General features: G+C 41.0%; 2 protein-coding genes across 2 annotated transcripts; both read right to left on the reverse strand.

Annotated features, from left to right (window-relative positions):
• Positions 1 to 717: 717 nt before the first annotated feature.
• Positions 718 to 4170, reverse strand: LOC138869239 (uncharacterized). The gene is made up of 3 exons (XM_070146840.1): positions 3911 to 4170; positions 3546 to 3739; positions 718 to 869 (listed from the first exon to the last, which is right to left on the reverse strand). Exons 1-3 carry the CDS (start codon positions 4168 to 4170, stop codon positions 718 to 720), a joined length of 606 nt encoding a protein of 201 aa, XP_070002941.1.
• Positions 4171 to 12677: 8507 nt separating this feature from the next.
• Positions 12678 to 13247, reverse strand: LOC138869240 (uncharacterized). The gene is made up of 2 exons (XM_070146841.1): positions 13055 to 13247; positions 12678 to 12901 (listed from the first exon to the last, which is right to left on the reverse strand). The coding sequence occupies exons 1-2, from the start codon at positions 13245 to 13247 to the stop codon at positions 12678 to 12680; spliced, it is 417 nt and encodes a 138-aa protein (XP_070002942.1).
• Between the last annotated feature and the right edge of the window lie 9044 nt (positions 13248 to 22291).

Here is a 22291-nt window from a genome sequence, read left to right on the forward strand (position 1 = left end):
CGGAAGTTTGAAGTGGGCCAGCAAGTGCTGAAATGCATCCTCCCACATCAAGCTGAGGCAAAGGGCAAGTTCGCCCCGAATTGGCAAGGGCCATTCATTGTAACCAGAGTGTTGTCCAATGACGCTTTGTGTTTAACAGATATCGAAGGGAAATGCGTTGACATGACTATCAATTCTGACGCAGTTAAGATATATTATGTATGATTTCTTTTAATTGTAATTGTTATTTGTTTGTACTTGGCATTTATCGGAGAATGAAATGACGGAGGCAATTCTTTCTTCTATCCAAACACTTTAACCTTTTCTTCCCCTTTTGAGCCTTATTTATTCTTTCATACCCCTCTTTTGGAATCAGTAATGAAAATGAAAGAAAAAGAGAAGAGAAAAATAATGATAATAAAGACAAAAGAAAAGTCACAAGAAAAACAAAGGAATTGGGAACTACGTTTGACCTGATTCCTCAAAGAAGGATACGTAGGCACCTCACGGCTTGGTCATAGTGTAACACAGTGCGCGTAATGTAACATAGTGTAACAAAAAATAAAAATCCCCAAGCAAGAAAAACTGGGGCAGAAGTTTGTGTTTGTAATTTTGGAAAGAAAGTGTGATTCCAAGAGTTGTACTGTTTTACCCCTCAAAATTATTTTGAACTCTTGATACCCCTTTTCCTTAGCCATACACGAAAACCTATATTGATGTCCAAAAAAGACCTCCCGATCAGCTTCCCAGAAGAGTCAAGTCAAGCAAACGAAAGTCGGAAATAGCACTCTGATCCCCAGCAGAGAAAAAGATCATATACTGGAAATGAATTGATAGCCGAAAAGAATCCCCAGCAAAGAGAGTTATATCGGCAGCACTCCAATCCCCAGCTGAAAAATAAAATAAAATGAGAGAGTCTTATCGGTGAAAACCTTCACAGGCACCATAAGGTGACGGGAGTTGAGAGAAATGAGAGAGTCTTATTAGTGAATACCCCTCGAAGGGCACTATGAGGCGAAAAGGCAAGATTGACGGAAAGGGTCCGCATTTGGCAAAGCGTTGAGTGTTTGTTTATCCCTAGCAAGATGAGGCCGTCCGAAAGATTGATGGATACGAATAGACTGAGTTGATTAATCCGGAATGCACGACATGATCGTTGGGATCAGTTATATCATTCAGATGAGTTCTTTTCTTTCTTTTTCCCCAACATTTGTTCAGAAAGACTTCTTCTTTTTGTATTTTTTGAAATCATCACTTTTTCATTTCTTGGTTTAAAGACTTTAACTCCCCAGCAGTTTGTTTTTGAAAAGGATTTTCAGAGCTTACTACCAGTTGCCAAAATGGTGCAAAACAAAATGCGAATAGGACAGGCCAAAGATAAGGCGACAAAGCGAAAAGAAGTTGGTCGCAAAACCAAATGATGAATGGGTCTAGATCCCAAGAGGACCAAATTTCCAGGGGAAGTTGGAGAAAAACGGAAAAGCAACAGTTAAAAGGTTATGAGGATCCCCAGCAGATTTGCGAGATACAGGAACAACTCCAACAGATTCTCGACCAAGTTCCGCATTGGTCGGACAACACAGAGCGGGGAAGGAAGAGAAAAGAAAAACCATCCCCAACAGGAATATCATCCCCATCAAATAATATCATCCCCAACAAGTTTTGTAGCAAAGCAGGGAAAGGAAAAAGGAAAAAACCATCCCCAACAGAAGTGACACGACCACTCATCATGTTTTAAACTAACAAATTTTTCTTTGATTGGAAGCAGGGAAAGGAAATATTATTGACAGTAGGAAGACATGGCCACAAAGAAGATTATCAAACTGGGGCAAAAAAATTTCTCTCATTGCGAAAATTTTCTTGAAATCAGATAGCCACTTGGGGAACATGGAAGATAACATAAGTTTTGAAGGAAGTGAAATCCCCAGTAGTATACGGGAGAAGGCGATACGAGCTTTAAAGAAAGGGATCTTGGAGGAAGCGAGATAACCCGAGTTTTAAGGGTAGTGGTCTTTGAATCAGTGCCACCCCCACCATTGTTAAAAGGAGGAAAGTAACTAGTCTTGAAGAAGGAAGATAATTCCCCAGCGGTGTTATTCCCGGCAGGTTTCAGAGAAGTAAAAACATTAGTCGGAGGGAAGTAATTCCAGTGGAAGGAAAGCGCTAACTTTAAAGGAAGTAGTCTTTGAAGTAGGAAAATAACATATTTTTGAATAAAACACCGGTGTTATACCCAACAGTGTTCGAGGAATAAGACACTAGTTTTGAGGGAAGCAGTTGAAAGAAGATGATTCAAGTTAGAAGGAAAATGGTTCGGGAGGCAGGAAGGAGCAACATCAATAAAACGCATTTTTAAGAAATAGTTGAAGTCAGGAGCCCTCCTGGAGAATGGAGGTGTTGTTACATTTTTATGTTGTTGATGGAGTCAGGAGCCCGCCTGGAGAATGGAGGCTGATTTATTTTCAAGTTGCTGATGAAGTCAGGAGCCTGCCTGGAGAATGGAGGCTAAATTATTTTTAAGTTGTTGTTGGAGTCAGGAGCCCACCTGGATAATGGAGGTTGATTTATTTTCAAAGTTGCTGAAGAAGTCCGGAGCCCGCCTGTAGAATGGAGGTTGTTAAATTTTAAGTTGTTGAAGTTGGTAGCAAAAAGATCGCAAAAATGACCTGCCCCCAGCCCAAACCATCTTCGCATTTGCGAGGCTGGCTTCACAAATGCAAAGCCTGCCACCCCACTATCCCTTTTGCAATTGCGATGTACATTTTGCAAATGTAGTACTCGCAAATGCAATTGATGCTTGCATTTGCAATAACTGTAGCACCAACACACTAGCTACAATGAAACAAGTCCAAACCAATCCGAAACTGACTCGAGCCCACAAGCTCAATAGCAAACATCCACACAAGTCTAAAACAACATATAAACTCACTCGCTTGCTCAAAACACCAAAATAACATCTAGAACTATGAATTAGAGACTAAAACGCATAGGATTCACAATGAAACTCAAGAATCGCTAAAATTATAACTCAGCATCTGATTCCTATCAAACCAACTCGGAATGATGCCAAACTTTACAAACAAGCTCCAAATAACAAAACAGACCTATTCCAAGTCCCAAAAATAAAATCCGAACCCGATATCTACAAAGTCAACCTATGATCAAACTTAGGAAATTTCTAAACCTTCAAATTGTCAACTTTTGGCAAAAAGAGTCAATTCAACCTAGAAACCTCAAAATTCAATTACGGGAATACGCCTAAGTCCAAAATCACCATACAGACCTATTAGAACCATCAAAAATTGTTCCATGGTCGTTTTCACAAAATTCAAACCTTGGTTAATATTTCCAACTTAAGCTTCCAAACTAAGAACCAATTGATTCAATTAAAACCAAAACCTCCCCGAAATGAAACCAACCATTCCCTCAAGTTATAAAATCTCAAATACATATATAGGAATCTTCAAAAGGGGAAAGAGGCTCAAATACACAAAACGATCGGTGAGGTCATTATATTCTTCCCCTCTTAAACAAACGTTTATCCTCGAATGAGTATAAAGACATACCTGAAGTGCAAAAAAGATAAGGATACTGGCTCTGCATATCATGCTCAGTCTCCCAAGTCACGTCTTCGACCGGTTGACCTTTCCATTGAACCTTCAACGATGCAATATTCTTTAAACTCAACTTCCGGCCTTGCCTGTCCAAAATAAGAATCGGCTCCTCAACATAGGTCAAATCCTTGTCCAATTGAACCAAGCTGAAATTTAACATATGTGACGGATCACCATAGTACTTCTGGAGTATGAAAACATGTAACACTAGGTGAACTCTTGATAAGTTGGGTGGCAATGTAAGTATATAGGCCACCTCACCTACACTCTCAAGAACCTCAAAAGGACCACTATATCAAGGGTTCAACTTACCCTACTTCCTGAACCCCATCACACCCTTCATGGGCAAAGCTCTAAGTAGAACCCTATCACCCACTACGAATTCTACAACACGAGCCCTCTGATCAGCATAACTCTTCTTCCTGGACTGCAATGTACGAAGTTGATCCTGAATCAACTTCACTTTCTTCAAAGCATCTCGAACCAAATCAGCGCGCAACAACCTAGACTCCCCAGTCTCAAACCAACCAATAAGAGAGTGACATTGCCTCCCATATAAGGCCTGGTATGGAGCCATCCGGATGCTTGATTGATAGTTGTTGTTGTAGGAGAACTTTGCTAGCAGTAGAAAGTGATCCCATGAGCCCCCAAAATCAATAATACAGCACATAACATGTCCTCTAATATCTGAATAGTGCACTCAGAATGTCCATCCGTTGGGGATGAAATGTCGCACTCAACTCAACCAGTGTACCTAACTCACACTACATAGCTCTCCAAAAATGTAATGTGAACTATGTGCCTCGATTAGAGATAATAGACACTGGCACACCATAAAGGTGAAAAATTTCACGAAAATAAATTCGAGCCAGCTACTCTGAAGAGTAGGTAGTCATGACTGTAATGAAGTGTGCAGACTTGGTCAGTCTCCACAATGACCCACACAACGTTGAATCTCCTCAAGGTCGGTAGAAGTCTAACTACAAAATCTACGGTGATGTGCTCCTGATCACGCCTAACTATGACTTATAAAAGACAAAGCGGTCGTTGCAAATATAATTTGGTTTTCTAGTCTGGAGTCGAATCCTCAGGGAACTAACCTATCTATTACAACTCTTGGTGATGCTATTACCAGCTCAAACAATTTCCAGATGCAAGATTCTTATCAATAAATATTGGGTTTTGTTTTTAACTAATTCAAATATTAAAACTAACAATATTCTAAATCAAAGATAATTCAATGGTAGAATGGTCTAGGGGATTGGTTTCCCCAATTGCTAGTTTAAGTCTTAACTCTTTTACTATAATCTCGTCGTAATACTCAATGAGGATTATGAGCTATGGGTTATCGCAATTATCTCTCAATCAATTACGATAATTTACTAGAGCATTCTTTCGAACTACTCTAGCTGATAATTTATGCAGCTCTGAATTATCCGACCAAAGTTTCGTTATCTCTAGCTCCACTTTTAAGTTCAAGTAATGAATCTCTTCAATTACCCAAAAAATGGTGTTGTTCAACAACAGTCTATCCTAGTATTCTTTCTCAAGCAACACAAGGCAATTAGACACGATTAATCAAGGGCCCATTCAAGTAATCACCATACAACACATAGTCAAACAATCATATAATAAACCCGGCTCGATTATAACAAAATTGAGTCAAAACTTCATCCAACAATTGGTTCTATCAACCCTAGATTAAATGTTTAGATACTCATAGCAAAGCAAGATAAAACTACAAAAGTATTCATGATGTGCAATTGAAATAACAAAGAGAAGATAGAAAAACTCTAATGGTTGATTGCTCTTCTCACACTTGTTCTTGCCTCCAAATTAGTCTAAAAACAAACATAACCTTTTCTTGGGCAAGTTTGTTGAGTTTATAAGGGGTTAGGATAAGTTTCCCCCAATTTACACTTTAGTCCCACAGTTTCTGACAGTTACACAGTCGACCGCGGCCGCGGCAGAACGCGGCGCGACCGTGGTGAAACCAAACATTCTGCCTCGCTTTCTTGGCCTACATCGGTCCAGTCGCGGTGGCCTTCAGCCTAGTCCTCATTTGCCTCTTTCTTGTTTAGATTTGCTCGGGTTCTTCTTGATTGGCCTTTTATCCGCGTTATTGACTCCAAAACACTCCATAGTCTCTTCCTAACTTGGATTAGTCCCTGCAAAGCAAAAGAACACCAATTAGAGTATTTTGTTATCATTTAGCCTTTAAAACAACAAGAAAACATGATACATTTCGGGTGTAAATATAGTCTATATAGCCTATTATCAACACCCCACACTTAAATCATTGCTAGTCCTCAAGCAACCACTACACTCTGCAAGGGTTCCTTCCCTAAGCTTTCTCCCTAACGTATCACACCAAGAACAACTCACCAAAGTTGCGCCTAGTAGTGAACATCCTTTGCCTCAAAAGTCGAATCTCACGTACCGTGCAATATTCGTACTTACTCAAACTACTCTATACAGAAGTCAAGACTTACCTTTCCTTCGTGAATCACATGCCCTCATGTCACACAAGAGAGTAGTTTCACAAATAATATCATTAAGAACAAGTAGGAACTCAGATAGACAAAATTCGCTCACTCTCAAAAAGAACATTCACATGCCACAAAGCTGCGCCATAGGCTTGCCCGTAGTGTACTACTCTACTAATCGAGCCCATTTAGTCTAAGATTAATTAGGACTTCACTTGGTTGTAATGTAGACTAAGGGACGGGTAGGATATATTTGGATATAGTGACTAACCTCCCTAAGCACTTTTAATACAATCATATTAACCTTCAAAATTATACTTATGTCAACCAGACATTCCACCACATTTATATTTATAACATCCTACTCCATTAGGTGCAATTGTATCAAGTCACCACTTATCAACTAATACATTTACTCATTCTCTTTTTTCTTAAGTGGTGCTTATTCTTTTACTTTTTCAAAAACTGCACCTTTTCTCTATTTCATTGGTTCCACTCAAAAACCAAACCACCACCCCACACTTTAGCTTTTGCATATTTCAAGGCCATTCAAGTGCTCATGGGAGGTAAAAGGGGTTCAAACAGATGGGCCATTCAAACAATTGGGTAAGGTTCACAATGTGGTTGCCAAAGAAACAAGCTTATAGGCTCAACGGGGTTGCCTACAATGTATTACCTTTAGGTGGGTCTACTTTATATATCTGGCTTAATAAAGAAATGCCCATATCACTTGTAAGACTGAATGAATCTACTATTTTGCTTTGGAAACACACGGGGCAAGTTCTAGGCATCAAATGTAAAGCATATAATATAGTACACCTCTCACACACATGGCACATGACTCTAGATTAGCTTAACAAAACACTCTCTTTTGAGTGTTCAAGTCAGTTACAAACATACAATTTAAGGCACTTTAGCAAGAGTAAACCACTGAGACTAAATGTTACACTCTAGTGTCTACTGTGTTCAGGTGTATCAACGCCAAGGGTTTCTCTTTCTAGTTCAGCTCGTAGCCCATCAATACTAACTAAAAACTAAAAACAAAATAAATAAAAACTACCTACACCCAGTTCAAGCTAAACCCTTGGAAAAGAACCGTGGCCCAAAGAAAAACCAAGGGGGAGTTACTACACTACCTAAAACAAAGCAATTCTTGTTGGTATTTTCTTTAAACTTACTTCCCTCAAGAAAACTGTCTAAAAGATCTGTCATCAGAAAGAGTCCCCATAGTCCTTTTTTTACAATAACAGCAACCAACATCCATCCCCCACCCTACACTGAAAACTTTGCCATGTCCCTATGTCAACAAATATAAAGTAGAGTAAGGTAAGGGGACTTCCCTGATGCTCAATCCTGATCAGAGACGGTGCCAGGATCGAGGTGACACGCTCGTCCTAGTGCCCGAAGCCATCCCATGATCTTTTTCTCCGACTTGGCCTATTGAGTGGTCAAATTGTTGACTTTGGTGTCCAGGTCAGTGACAGAAGTGCAGAGACCAGCCATTTCTTGCTCTAGGGCTGTCATACGGGTACTTCGGCGGGCCTGTGATGGGCCCACCTCATCAACTCTCGGTGGTGGTGGAATAGCAACATCCTCATAAGCTTCATCATCATCCTCAACCATCACTACCGGCTCCCTCCCAATTGTGATTTTGCTAGCCCGAAATGGGGCTTTCAATGGCAATTTCCCATCAACTCTGGGATTTTCCGGAACTCTTGCAGCACAACATAGCTTGGTAACCAGAGAGGGGAAGTAAAATCCTTTGAGTACCTCTGGGGAGCGAATGAACATCTCATCATGGAGGAGTTTGGCGACATCAAAATCCTGGTGGGTCATAAAAGAGTAGATAGATGTTGCGCGTGGCCCATTGACATCGGTAGTATTACTGGAGGGTAGCAATCGGCTGTTGATAATTGTGAGCCAACACTTAGCCTCCCAATTGAGAGACTGTGAGTTCAATGTGATTCAGTGCTTTATCCATATATGCTCCCCGTCAGACACACATATTGCTTCAAGAATTGGTGCCTACCAGATAGTTGGGCAATGAGAAGCAATATAAGTATCTCTATCCCCAGTGAATACCGGCAGCCGGTACACTCAGCGGATGGCCTCAAGTGATGCATTTACCCGGGTGTTTCGTGCTATGACTACCCCATTCTCAAGCTCCGAGCAGTTAGCATAGAACTCCCTCACCATCTCTACATTTGCCTCCTCCGGTTCCTCAAAGAAGATGTCCAGATGACACTTCCTCAACTCAGCAAAGATATTTGGGCATTCCACTTGCAAGGCTTCCCGGTCAATATGCACTTCAGGTAACAATTTCTTGGACGTCGTGGCATTATACCTGTCCTCAACTAGTTTGGAGACATACCTAGCACGGTCAAATTGTTCCGCACTAGCTTGACCCCGAGCTCTAGAAGAACTGCCCGGTCCACTAGCGGAGGACCTTGTGGTACATCTCTTCCTGGATGTATGCATTGTACCTGCCAAAACAGAGTCTCCTATTATTGAGGGTTTAAGTTGTGTGAACCCTGGGTGGTTACTCAGACTTCACCATCACCCTGGTCACATTAGCCATTAGAACTTCATTGGGGCAATTTCACAAACACCTTGGGAGAAAGGCTCTATCCTAGCACATTAGCCCTCATGGGAACATCAATTCTTCCCCCAAATCAACAATTTGTACTTCACCATTCCACCCCACAACAATTAGTCTTATGCACACAAGCACACACTTCTCTACAACATTGTGCACATAACCCATTAAAAAGCAGAAAAGAAAATCCAAAAAAAAGGAAAAAAATCTACTAGAAATACTACACAATTAAAGCATTGAACTAACATAAAACCAAAACAAAAATACAAGAGAAGAGAGAGAGAAGCTTGCCATATCTGGATGTGGGAGAGGGTGAGAGGAATGGAGGTTGGGGGAGATGGGTTTATGTGTGAGAGAGGTGAAAAAGAAGAAGAAAAGAGGATAGAGACGTTAGGGTTAGAGAGAGAAAGAGTATGGGGAAAGTAAGGAGTGGGAAACGGGTCTTTTGCTATATTTAGGGAGGGGGAATTAGAAAAGAAAAGAAAAGAAAAAAGAAAAAAATGAAATTAACTTACCTGGGTGACGGAAAGTCGCGAATTACAACGGTCGTACCGCGGTCCCCCCACGGCCGCGGTGAATGAAATAGGTGAGAGACAAAATACTCACATTTTACCGCGGTCGCGGTGAATCACGCAAGCCTGGGGAAGAATACTCCTCTTTAGCCACGGTCGAGCCGTGGTCGCGGTCACAAGGATTATTTTTCATAAGGAGGTTATAGAAGAAAACAAAAACAACAACATTCTTGGGTTGCCTCCCACGCAGCGCCTGATTTAATATCGCGACACGATGCAGGCTTTGATCATCACTCCTCATTCGCGTACTGGGGCTCTTCCAAAGTTATTATCTCTCTATCCCCTTTTTCTTCTGCCATTCCAAGGTAATGTTTCAACCTTTTCCCATTCACTGTGAACTTATTCGTCCCATCTTCTGATTCAATCTCAACAGCTCCACTTAAGAACATTTGCAGCACTCTAAAGGGTCCTGACCATCTGAACTTCAACTTACCCGGGAACAATCTCAATCTCGAGTTGTATAACAATATTAGATCTCCGGATTTGAAGTTCGGATCCAAGATGTGCTTATCATGCATTAGTTTCGTCCTTTCTTTGTATAATCTAGCACTCTCAAATGCCTGGAACTTGAATTCCTCGAGCTCATGTAACCCAGTGACTCTGCTAGTGCCTGCCGTCTCCATATCCAAATTCAACTGCCGCAGTTCCCAAAGTGCTTTATGTTCGAGCTCCACTGGAAGGTGGCATGCCTTTCCAAATACCAACTTGTACGGTGACATACTAATTGGAGTTTTGAATGTTGTGCGGTACGCCCACAATGCATCATCCATCTTCTTCGCCCAATCGGTCCTTGTTGCATTCACTGTTTTGGTAAGGACACTTTTAATTTCTCTATTTGACACTTCAACTTGCCCGCTCGACTGTGGGTGATAAGGGGTGGTCACTTTATGATGAACTCCCTACTTTTCCAACACCCGTGCAAACTCTCTATTGCAAAAATAGTTTCCACCATCACTGATTATAGCTCTCGGGGTGCCAAAACATGTGAAGATGTTTTTCTTTAGAAAGCCTATTACCCCTTTTGCATCACTGGTTAGGAGAGCCACCGCTTCGACCCACTTAGATACATAGTCAACCATTACCAATATATATTTGTTACCATAAGAGCTGACAAATGGTCCCATAAAGTCTATCCCTCACATGTCAAAAACCTCCACCTCTTGAATTGTGGTCATTGGCATTTCGTGATGGCAAGATATGTTGCTTGTCCTTTGGCATTCATCGCAACTTTTGACCCAAGCGTGGGCATCCATGAATAGAGTTGGCCAATATAACCCCGATTCCAACACCTTAGTTGCTGTCCGAATTCCTCCAAAGTGTCCACCATATGGTGAAGCATAGCAAGCCTGCAAAACAGAATGTTGATCTTTCTCGGGGATACAGCTCTGGACTATGTTTTCTACACATATTTTAAACAGTAGAGGTTCATCCGAATAATAAGACTGACAATCGCGAAAGAACTTTTTCTTTTGAATTGAAGAGAGTACATAAGGTGCAATACCGCTTGCTAAATAATTAGCAATATCAGCATACCACGGCGTCTCCTCCATTGTCACTACTAGTAACTGTTCATCCGGGAATGTCTCTGTTATATCCTCAACCTCTACCTTCCTTTCAGCTCCTTCCAACCATGAGAGGTGGTTAGCTACTTGGTTCTCTGTCCCTTTTCTGTCACGGATCTCCCGATCGAATTCTTATAGCAAAAGAACCCAGCGAATCATCAAGCGTGGCTTTGACACCTATATTTTTCTATCAGGTACCTAATTGCTGCATGGTCAGTATAAACAATAACTTTTGAACCAATCAAGTATGACCTGAATTTGTTGAATGCAAAAACGACAACCAACATCTCTTTTTCTGTCACAGTGTAATTGAGTTATGCACCGCTTAGCGTTCTACTTACATAGTAAATTGGGTGCATCAGTTTATCCTTTCGCTGCCCCAAGACTGCTCTTATAGCATAGTCACTTGCGTCGCACATGAGCTCGAACGGTTGCTCCCAGTAGGGTGCAACAATGATGGGTGTAGTCACCAATCTCTTCTTCAGTTCCTCAAATGCCAACCTGCAATCATTAGAAAACACAAAGGGCTAATCCTTTTCAAGGAGTTTACATAAAGGGTTAGTAATCTTAGAGAAATCTTTTATGAATCGCCTGTAGAACCCGGCGTGCCCCAGGAAAATTCTCACTACCTTGACTGAAGTAGGTAGTGACAACTTCTTAATCGCGTCAACCTTAGTATGGTCAACCTCGATTCCTTTACTGGACACTCGATGCCCCAAGACTATCCCTTCTTGTACCATAAAATGGCACGTTTTCCAATTCAGCACTAAATTTGTCTTCACACATCTTTTGAGCACTCTTCTTAAATTGTGAAGATAGTCCTCGAATGAATCCTCCCCCTCAGAGAAATTATCCATAAATACCTCCATAATATTTTCAACCATGTCCGTGAAAATGGCTAACATACACCATTGAAATGTCGTCGGTGCATTACAAAGCCCAAAAGGCATTCTCTGAAAGGCAAAGATGCCATATGGACAGGTGATGTATGTTTTGTCTCTGTCTTTGGGGGCTATTGAGATTTGATTGATCCCCAAATATCTATCAAAGAAACAGAAGTGAGATCGCCCAGCCAACCTGTCCAACATTTGGTCAATTAATGGCAAGGGAAAATGGTCCTTCCGAGTGGCTGTGTTCAATTTCTGGTAATCCATGCAAATACGCCATCTCGTGACTGTACGAGTCGAGATCAACTCGTTATTCTCATTTTGTACGACCGTCATTCCTCCTTTTTTCGGCACACACTGAACAGGGCTGACCCAATTGCTGTCAAAGATGGGGAAGATAATACCCGTATATAACCATTTGATCACTTCCTTCTTCACCACCTCTTTCATATTCGGGTTCAGACTTCGTTGATGTTATCTGGAAGGTTTGTGCCCTTCTTCCAAGAGAATCTTGTGCATACAAAAAGCTGGGCTGATACCCTTTATGTCTGCCATGGTCCAACCAATGGCAGTCTTACATTCCTGTAACACTTGTAGGAGTTGCTTTACCTGCACAGCTAGCAAACCGGATGATATAATAACAGGTAAAGTAGAATTAGGCCCTAAGAAAGTGTACCTGAGGTGAGTTGGAAGCGGTTTCAGCTCCAGTCGGGGTGGTTCTTCTACTGATGGTTTTGCCGGTGGTGTAGCTCTCTTTTCTAACTCAAGGGACTCGAACTGAGGTTCCCTCTTCCAGAATCCTTGGCCTTCGAGTGCCATGACCCACTCTGCCAACCCTTCACCATCCATCTCCTCTAAATTTATCAAGCAAGCTCCCAATGGATCTTTATCATTCAGGATCTCATCATCTTCATGCAGGCTCACATCCACTGCCTCCGCTAGAGAGCAATTAGCATATTCACTGGGTTTCCTCATGGATTGCTAAACGTTGCATATAACCTCTTCATCGTTCAACCTCATTTTTAATTCCCTAGTTTCACAATCAATCAATGCTCTCCCAGTTGCTAAGAATGGCCTAAGTAGAATGATGGGTATCTCCTCATCTACCTGGCAATCCAGAATAACAAAGTCTGCCGGGAATACAAACTTTTCCACTTGTACCAGCACATCATCAAGAATCCATGTCGGCCTTTTAACTATCCAGTCTGCCAGTTACAACAGCATTGAAGTCGGTCTAGCTCTACCAATGCCCAGTTTTGTATATATTGACAAAGGCATCAAGTTTATGCTGGCTCCTAAGTCACACAATGCTTTTGCAAAGGCATAACTCCCAATAGTACACGTAATAGAAAAGCTACCTGGGTTAGACATCATTTGAGCCATGGGTCTTGTCACTACTGCATTGCATGTCTGTGTCAGAGTTACTGTGGATAGGTCCTGAAAGTCAAATTTTCGTGACATTAGGTCCTTCATCATCTTTGCATAGCCTAGCATTTCCCTCAAAGCATCCATCAGAGGAATATTCAATTGAATTTGACGAAGCATCTCCATGAATTTCCTGTATTGATCTTCTTTCTTTTGTTTTGCTAGTCTCTGAGGGAATGGTGTAAGTATCACCCTTTATGCACTGTGTTGATACCCAATTTTTCATTGTATATTTTTCATATATACAAAATACTTTCAAAATAACATATGTACACATATATAAGCATGCCCAAGTATTTTAGTATTTTTTCCCAATTTTTAAAATCAATTTATTGCTCATTTCAGCAGTATAAAAACCAATAATTATTCCCAAAATTATCATTTTGGTGGATAATTTGTTTTATTTCTCATATTTATACCAAAATATAGTTAAGGTAAGTTTTATATATTTTTACAAATTTATTTGGTATTTTTAAAGCTAAATTGCATATAATTGCAATTCTAGCCTACTTTAAGATTTAATAGCATTTTTATAATTATAAAATTGGTTCCAACATTTTTAAATCAATATTTATATATTATTAACTTATCCAGTACTCTTAATTTACTTTCAAAATCATTTTATTATTTTTTATAAAATTAAAAGGGAAAAACTGGCAATTTAAAACTTGGCCCATTTTTATTTCAATCATAGCCAAATTGACCCCCCCTAATTAACCCAATATTGAAACCAAATTGGGCCGGCCCAATTCTAATCTAACCCGATCTCCGACCTAACCAATTAACCCGCCTGGCCCTTTCTTTCAATCCAGGCCATTGATCATTTAGATCAACAGCCACAATTCCCCCTTACCTTTTTTAATTCACTAACCCTACCCTAATCCCCTCATTTCCATCTCTCAGCCGCCTTTGAATACTCTCCCTCTCTCAACAGTCTCTCGAAGGTTCCTGAAACCCTAGCCTCTCTCACCCCCCTTCAACCGCAATCTCACCGGAACCCATGGCTTCTCAGGCCATAGATGGCCTGTACTCACCCTCCTCCACCATTAAACCCTGGGTGTTCGAAGTTTCGAGGTCCGACCTCTATGGTATCCTTTCAGATCTCTACAGATCCAAGGTTCTATGGACTCTCCGGCCTGGCTCCAGCGTATTCAAGCATCAGAAGCCTATTTCTGACCTCTCTGACTCAAGATCGGACCTTCTTCCAAGCCTTTCTCATTTCTAAGGTTTCTGTGAAACCCTAAGCTATTCGAGGTTTTTCTCTGGTTGTTTTCTTATATTTATGCTATGTCTGTGCTCTACTTGAGTTCTTAAAAGTTTTCCCTAATTTTCTTTCAAAAATTACTTCTCTTCGATTTAGGGTCTCTGAAAAGGTGTTAAAATATTTTCTGACTCCTCTTCTTCTTCTCCTTGTGTGAATCTGTCTATGCTATGTTTTTATGTTCTCTTTTCTACCTCGCATATCCTTCTCCTGTGTTCTTATGTTTGCTTTATTTTGCATGTCCTTCTATTGTGCTCCGTTCTTTCTTCTACTGGTTTCTATATCATGCTTTCACATGTTTATCTTATGTATTCGCTTACCCCTATGTTCCTTTACTGTATTTTCTGCTAAGCTTTTAGGTCTTTAGTTGTCTTCTTCTAGATTTTGTTTGAGTTCTTTGTTAAACATGTTTCCTCTACTGTTCTCTTAAGTGCTATACTATCTCGTTTCTCTTCTGAAACTTGTTTAAGTTCCAAGCTTTCTTCAAACGTGTTCTTTATACTTCAAATCAGTTCTTCATTCTATTTGCCTTGAACGTGCTATTTTATCTGTTTGTTTTCACATGAATCCCTGAAAGAGACCTCTGAGCCTATTTCAGTTATTTGTTTTCTCTTCTCTGTATCTGACTCGAGTTGAAAACCCTGGGATTTGGGGGGTTTTGGCGAGTTTGATCTTGTGTTTTGGGACCCTGGAGACTCTCAAACTCATTTGAGTCTATGTACTGGATTTGAGCCTCTTTGTTATGACCCGGAACTCTTCTATACTAGGCTTTTTTGCATGATTCTTCTTTCTTGTTTGATATGTCTGTATGCTTTATATATGAGGAATTTTGCCTTCAAAAGGTTTTGTCAACTTGTGATTGATTCGGAATTCCTCTTAATAAGGTTTGATTGATTGTTACTGATTTTCCTTAAGTAAAACCCTTTCCTCATTTTTCCTGACTTGGTTCATTCGAACAAAGCCTGCAATTTTGAATTCACTAGCTGTTGAGTGATCGCCTTTCCTTATTTGCACAAATCATGTACCACTGGACTTTTGCCTTAAATAACTTCTGTTTATTTACCCTTCTTTTGCTACTTTGGAAAAGATTTTGATCAAACTCTTTCCTTAATTATCTTGCCCGTTTGAAATCAGAATCCCTTAATTGAAGGGAGACCTTATGTGATTGATTTCGAAACTATTTTCTTACCTTTCCTTACTTGATTTCTGCACTATGAAAGGCATGACCCTTCTACACTTTTACACACTTCCAATTCAATACTCTTTAAGACCTTGAGTTCAATACTCTGACAATACTTATTGAACACTTTCAATTTCAATACTCCTACATTCTCATTTCAACATTCTACTCTATTCTAAAACCTTCTGGCTGTGTGTTTGCAATTTGGCTTTACTACTGCTATTCTCTTCTTATTTCCCTGAAACCGGTTTGTTCTAATTTAACTTTCAGCTTCATTCCTATGTGTTTGCTTTACAGTTTCAACAATCTTATCTACTTTGCTGTTTATGTTCTGTATTGAATATGTTGTCTCTTTTCATCTATTGTTGTGTGAATTCCCCATACCTTTATTCCCTTCTATGTGTTTGAGTTAAAGTTCAAAGCATGGCAATATCCAAATTGTTGCTCATATCTGGACTTGATCCTTTAATGGATCCTAACTCCCAAACAATGTGGCTAACATGCTTGTTGGGGTGTGCCAGCACTTCCAATTGCTGGGTATGACCACCAGCCTATCTTGGCTTTCCCCAAAATCCCCTCTATACACTTTCACTCTCTCTTAGATTCTAAGTTCTGCCCCCCCCCCTCCTATGAGCCTTGCTTTGTGACCTTGAGCTCCCTCTGAACTTGGACATTTAAGGGCTGGCCCTTCCACACTGCACTATAATCCAATTCTGCAATATATTTGGGTGTAAGCACTGCTCGGAGTCCACTTGAGACTGTTAGGGAACTCTGACACATCCCGAATAGGAGAAAGGCTTTGGAATTTGATCTTTGGAGTTGGTTTACTTCATGCTTCAGACAGAAGTCTGAATGAGGCTCTCCTTGGTTGAGATTTTTAGCTTTCTCATGTAATTTTATTTTACTTTTCTTTATTTATTCTGGGTTGTAATAATTTGTAATAACCTATGGGGTCTTAGTGAAAAGGGGAGGGTCACTCATGTATGCATAAGGGTAGCTATCATGTTCATAAGTATTTACTGCTGCAATCATGTCCTGTTTTTACTTCTGCATTTTTCATATAGAAATCATGTTTACAAGTCCTGTACTTCTACGTTTTTCATATAGAAACCATGCCTATAGGTTCTGCATTTCATATAGAAATCCTGTCTATAGGTTCTGCATTTCATACGTAGATACCATGTCTATAGCCTCTGCATTTCATGCATAGATACCATGTCTATAGCTTCTGCATTTCATACATAGAGACCATGTCTATAGGTTTCTGCGTTTCTGCCTATCACATAGAGAACATGTCTATAGAGTTTCCTGAATTCTGCATATGCATCTATCACTAGGCAAATGCATTTATAAGCTTAAATAATAAAAATCAGCGTTTTAAACACCATGCCTATAGGATTTCTGCATTTTCGTAAAGGTTAACTCAATAACTCTTAGAAAGCATGTCTATAGGAGTAACCAACTAATCTGAATCATTTACAAGTCTAAAATCAGTAGTAACGTTACTCAATGTCTGCAGAACTTATGTTTCTATAATCAACATGCCTTCTTCTTGTAAAAATCAGTACACTTCTGCATTATTAGATGTCATGCCTGTAGGGTTTACTTAGGCAAGCTATAAGGTAAAATTAGCTAATTGAATCAGACTCTGTTAATTCAAACCAGCAGGCAGGTCTGATTCCAGTTTCTTATCTGAAATGTGTAATAGACCAGTCTGCCTCCTTAACGTTTAAGTTTAATTCAGACCATAACAAGTATCTACTAGACATGCTAAACAATCTGTCTTTAAGTGAGGAGGCCCATCTGAGCCTTTTAAATTGTTATGTGTTTCCCATAATCTGCCTTATGTGTTTTTGTTTGTCGATTTAGAATTTATCCTTTTAAACCACACAAAACCCATATTTCCCTTTCTTTTAGGATTAGTAGTCCCAAATGCCTCCAGGACTGATAGGATTGGGGCGGGTACTAGCATGCAATAAGTAACGAAACAATTACGCATTTAAATACCTCAACGGGGTAGGAAAGGGTAGATATGGATATGATGACCAGTGCGCTAATACCACGTGTAACCCCTCTTCTGAGGAGTGATTACCGGGTATTGCATTGATGTGATCCATATTATTTAAAACCTAGGACCCCCTTCCCTTTACTTGTTTATTTTATCACTTTTAAAATTTCAAACTCTTTTTTCTCAAATTTCAGCTCCCTTGTTTCTTCAAACTTTAACTTATTTGCAATCACAATGTGACAACCTCTCATATTTGAAACCCTTAATTGCTTATTTATTGTTTGTACTTAAGTCACAAGTGTAGCATGGCCGGGAATCACACTAGTAGATCTTGAGGGGTGCGTAACACCTTCCCCTCGTGATAATTTCTAGCCCTTACCCAAACTCTGATTTTTCTAAACAAATTTTTCCTAGTGTCCTAATGCACTTAATTATTAGGTGGTGACTCTTCAAATCAAAAACCCCAATTCCCAAAAGGGAACGAGTTGTCCTCCCAAATGTCATAAACTCGATTTCGCGAGAAAAAGGGGGCGCGACAGCGTGGCAACTCTGCTGGAGACTTCTTTAAGGCTTTTACCATTTCATGCTATTTGTGACTTTATGCTTCCTTGAATATCTTTAATGCCTTTAAGTATTTATTTTGCTCTCCTACTTCGAAAACTGACTTGGCTCTTTGTTACTTCTCTTTATTTCTCTTAATGCGTTTTTACCGCTTTTCTTTAATACTGTTGTAATTTTGAGCAATTATTGTAACTATTACCTTATGAATGTGCAAATACATGACAATTTGTTTAATTATTGTAACTGTATATTCAACATCATATTCCACTCGTGCCAAATAAAATACTATAGCAATGCTTATAATGAGTGGTTGCACCCTTCCGATATTATTACCCCCTAAATTTGGCAAAGGCGTATTTGCGGTAAAACCAGTCGATCAACGGTGTAGTCGATGGCTCCGTGCCTTTCCCTCTTGAGTTGTCCGCTCAAGGGTACCAGTCTAATACCCCATAGAAACCTTACTCTGTTTAATTGTGCATGTATCACTGTCAAAACCTAGCCGAGTCAGTTATGTTGTCCACATAATAACTCTTTAAGATAGCCTTGTCCAAAGTCCACTGGGTTTCCTTGGAACCCAAACACACAGTACCACGTTCTGTGCATTTATTTGGAGAACTAAATGCTGCTTATGCCAATTATTGATAGTTAAATAGTCGAGTCCGGCGGGGGTAAGGGCCTAACCCTTTTGTCTTGTAGAAACATGAGGCACGAGGTCCTCAACTTCGGTATGGTTAGCACACCCTCACTCTTGCTGGACTGGTGGAGGAGTTTTCCATCAAATGACCAAATCAATAAGTGGAAAGAGAGGGCCGCCAAAGCTAGCGAAAAGTTGGAATATCTGGAGTACAGTCTGCTAGAATTAGAAGGGAAAGTGAGGAAGAGAGTCACCGACTACCAGAATGCTGAAGGAAACGAAGGAGAACACATGGCAAAGGCATTTCTACTGGTGAACCTACGCAAGCTGGAGGATTTGATTAACGAGAGCATTCAACCTGAGGAAGGTCCTTTTGAGACCAAATAGATTGGAGTTTTCTTTTACTTTATGAAATGTAATAAGGCCAATGGCCACTAGTGACATTTTATTCCTTGTTATTTAGTGTCGTTTTAGGATTCGTCTACTTTTTATCAATACAATGAGGCATTTAGCATTCTAAGTTCTCCAAATCAATTTGTCGCTAAGCCTACCTCGGGCACAACAAGGCTCCCAAATTAGGACATGGTTTATATTCTCGCATAATGTGTTTAAATATCGCAACACCTTTTCCTTATAATCCGCACTAACTTGCTACCTTTTTGTTTTTACTTTTGTTTTATTCCCCTTCCCAAAGGTTAGTTCGTGCACTTTGGCATCGTCATCATACTCCACAAGATCCAAGGGCCCTCCACCCACTCCTCCTCCTAGTCCCGTCAGAAATAGGAACAAGGAAAAAATGGAAAATTTGAGCAACATCAGAAAGGAAAACTCGGTTGAACGGTTAGAAATCACTCTGGGTACTCATGTCTCCAAAGAAGGTGCATCCCAACTCAAGCAGAAACTGCTGAAATTTCAGGAGGAACTTGATCAAGTCCGGAATTTGGCAAACTTGTCATTTTCCCTCACCACCCTAGATGTCAACTTTCCTAACACTCAAAACCCCACACCTCCACAAAACATCCCGAAACCACAAAACCATCCCGCTCCCCATCACCACTGTAACACTTGCCACACTTCCAACAACACCCCTGTACTCATCCCTGAACCACTGAACTTCGCAAATGATCATCTCTACACTCACCATAACACCCCATCTATGTGGAAACCATGCCACCCTCCACCCAACCTATCTCAAGCACACCCGAGTCTGATGATAAAGACTCCCTTATCAAGAACCTAGCCGTAGAACTCAAGAAGTTGACTAGACGAGTTAAGGGTGTTGAGGGAATCGAGGGATTGAACCGAAGACCTCTGCATACAACCAGATGTCGAACTGCCTGAGGGGTACAAACCTCCTAAGTTCGAAATGTTTGATGGTACAGGGGATCCCAGAGTCCATTTAAGGACATACTGCGACAAGCTGGTCGGAGTAGGGAAGGACGAAAAGATTCTCATGAAGTTTTTCATGAGGAGTCTGAAGGGAGATGCTCTGTCTTGGTACATTAGCCAAGACCCGAAGAAATGGTCGAACTGGGTAAGTATGGCGTACGACTTTATGGACAGGTTCAGGTTCAACACGGAGAATGTGCCAGATGTGTTCAACATCCAGAACCTAAAGAAGAAACCCACAGAAACTTTCTGCGAGTATGCCACTCGTTGGAGATCAGAGGCTGCTAAGGTCAGACCGGCTTTAGAATAAGAACAAATGAACAGGTTTTTCGTTCTACCTCAAGACCCACAGTACTACGAAAGATTGATGTTGTTTGAAAGCCAGAAATTTTCCGACATCATCAAGCTGGTGGAGAGGATCGAGGAAGGTATCAAAAGTGGCATGGTCACAAACCTTGAAGCTTTGCAGGCTACCAACAAGGCTCTACAGTCTGGTGGCACATCCAAGAAAAGGGACGTAAGTGCCGTGATGGTTGCATAGAGAACAAAATCCCCAATCAAATACCGAACCTACCCAATACCTTCACTCACATATCAACCTACCCCAAATAACCAAGCAGCCTCGCCCTTTTACCAAGCTCTACCACCTACTTACGAATCACCTCCACCACCCACATATCAACATACTTTACCCAGATACTCCCAACCCGCACATGTCTACCAAGCCTACAACACCCAACAAACCCACTATCAATCACCTCCCCCTCACCAAAACTTTCCTAAACCCCGACCAAATTTTGACCGCAGACCTCCCAAATAGTATACCGCCATTGCCGAACCAATTGACCAGCTGTATGAAAGGCTCAAAGCTGCTGGTTATGTCACCCCTATCCCTGCCATAACCCCCGAAAACCCCTCCCAATGGGTCAACCCAAACAAAACTTGTGCATACCATTCCGGCATGAAAGGGCATACCATTAATGAGTGCCGCTCTCTGAAGGAAAAGATCCAAGCTTTGATTGACAACAAGATCATCGTGGCAAAAGAGCCTGCCTCGAACGTCTACAGCAACCCTGTACCAGATCACAAGGGTGGAGGCATTCACATGATTGAGACAGAGGATTATTGGGACCCCAAAGGATCGATCGGATTAATCGCAGAGGTGATGAGACAAAGAAATCAACAGTCACCCTTAACCCGATTGTGGTCCAGATTCAGCCTTTTGGGGACGTTGAGGTGAATATGTCTGTACCACTTGAGTTTGAAGCACCACCCCCTACAAAGACGCCAACACCAATTGAGGTCGAGTTTGGATCCCCAAAGGCACCTGTACCATTTGAGGTTGTTGTATTACCTTCCAAAGCAAGGGTGCCCATTCCGGTAGCAATGACAGCCATAACACTGTTCCACACAAAAGCCATACCATGGGATTACACAGCCGAGGCAAGAAGGAAAGGGAAAACCAAGTTCGGAGAAGTAGTTGCGGCACAAGGTATGACAAGGACTGGCAAGGTTTATACTCCAGAACACTTGGCTGTGTCGAGTAAGCAAGCATCTGGACGGCCAACCATCACTGAAGATGGGCCCGACGACCTCTGGAGGAAGATACATGCCAAAGAGTATTCAGTCATTGATTAGTTGAACAAAACGCCAGCCCAGATCTCTATCTTAGCTCTTCTACAAAGCTCTGACACATATAAGAATGCCTTATTGAAGGTGCTGAGTGAGGCATATGTACCAAGCAATATCATCGGAGGAGAAATGGCAAATATGGTGGGACAGGTATTGGAGAGTCACAAAATCACTTTTCATGAAGATGAGTTGCCACCAGAAGGGTTGAGCCACAACAAGGCGTTGCACATCACCGTGCAATGCGAGGATTATTTTATTACCAGGGTCCTGATCGATGGAGGGTCCAGCCTCAACAGTTGTCCACTGGTAACACTCAGAACATTAGGGAAATGGCTGCATGAGATTAAAGACGGGGCCATTAACGTCAAAGCCTTCGACAGTTCCCAAAGGTCTACTATTGGGGAAATCAGCCTGTATTTACAGATGGGGCCTACTTGGTTTGATGTCGGCTTTCAAGTAATAGATGTGCCAACATCTTACAACTTGCTCTTGGGATGACCATGGA

Source organism: Nicotiana sylvestris, chromosome 5, assembly GCF_000393655.2.
Source record: "Nicotiana sylvestris chromosome 5, ASM39365v2, whole genome shotgun sequence".
Classification (NCBI taxonomy): domain Eukaryota; kingdom Viridiplantae; phylum Streptophyta; class Magnoliopsida; order Solanales; family Solanaceae; genus Nicotiana; species Nicotiana sylvestris.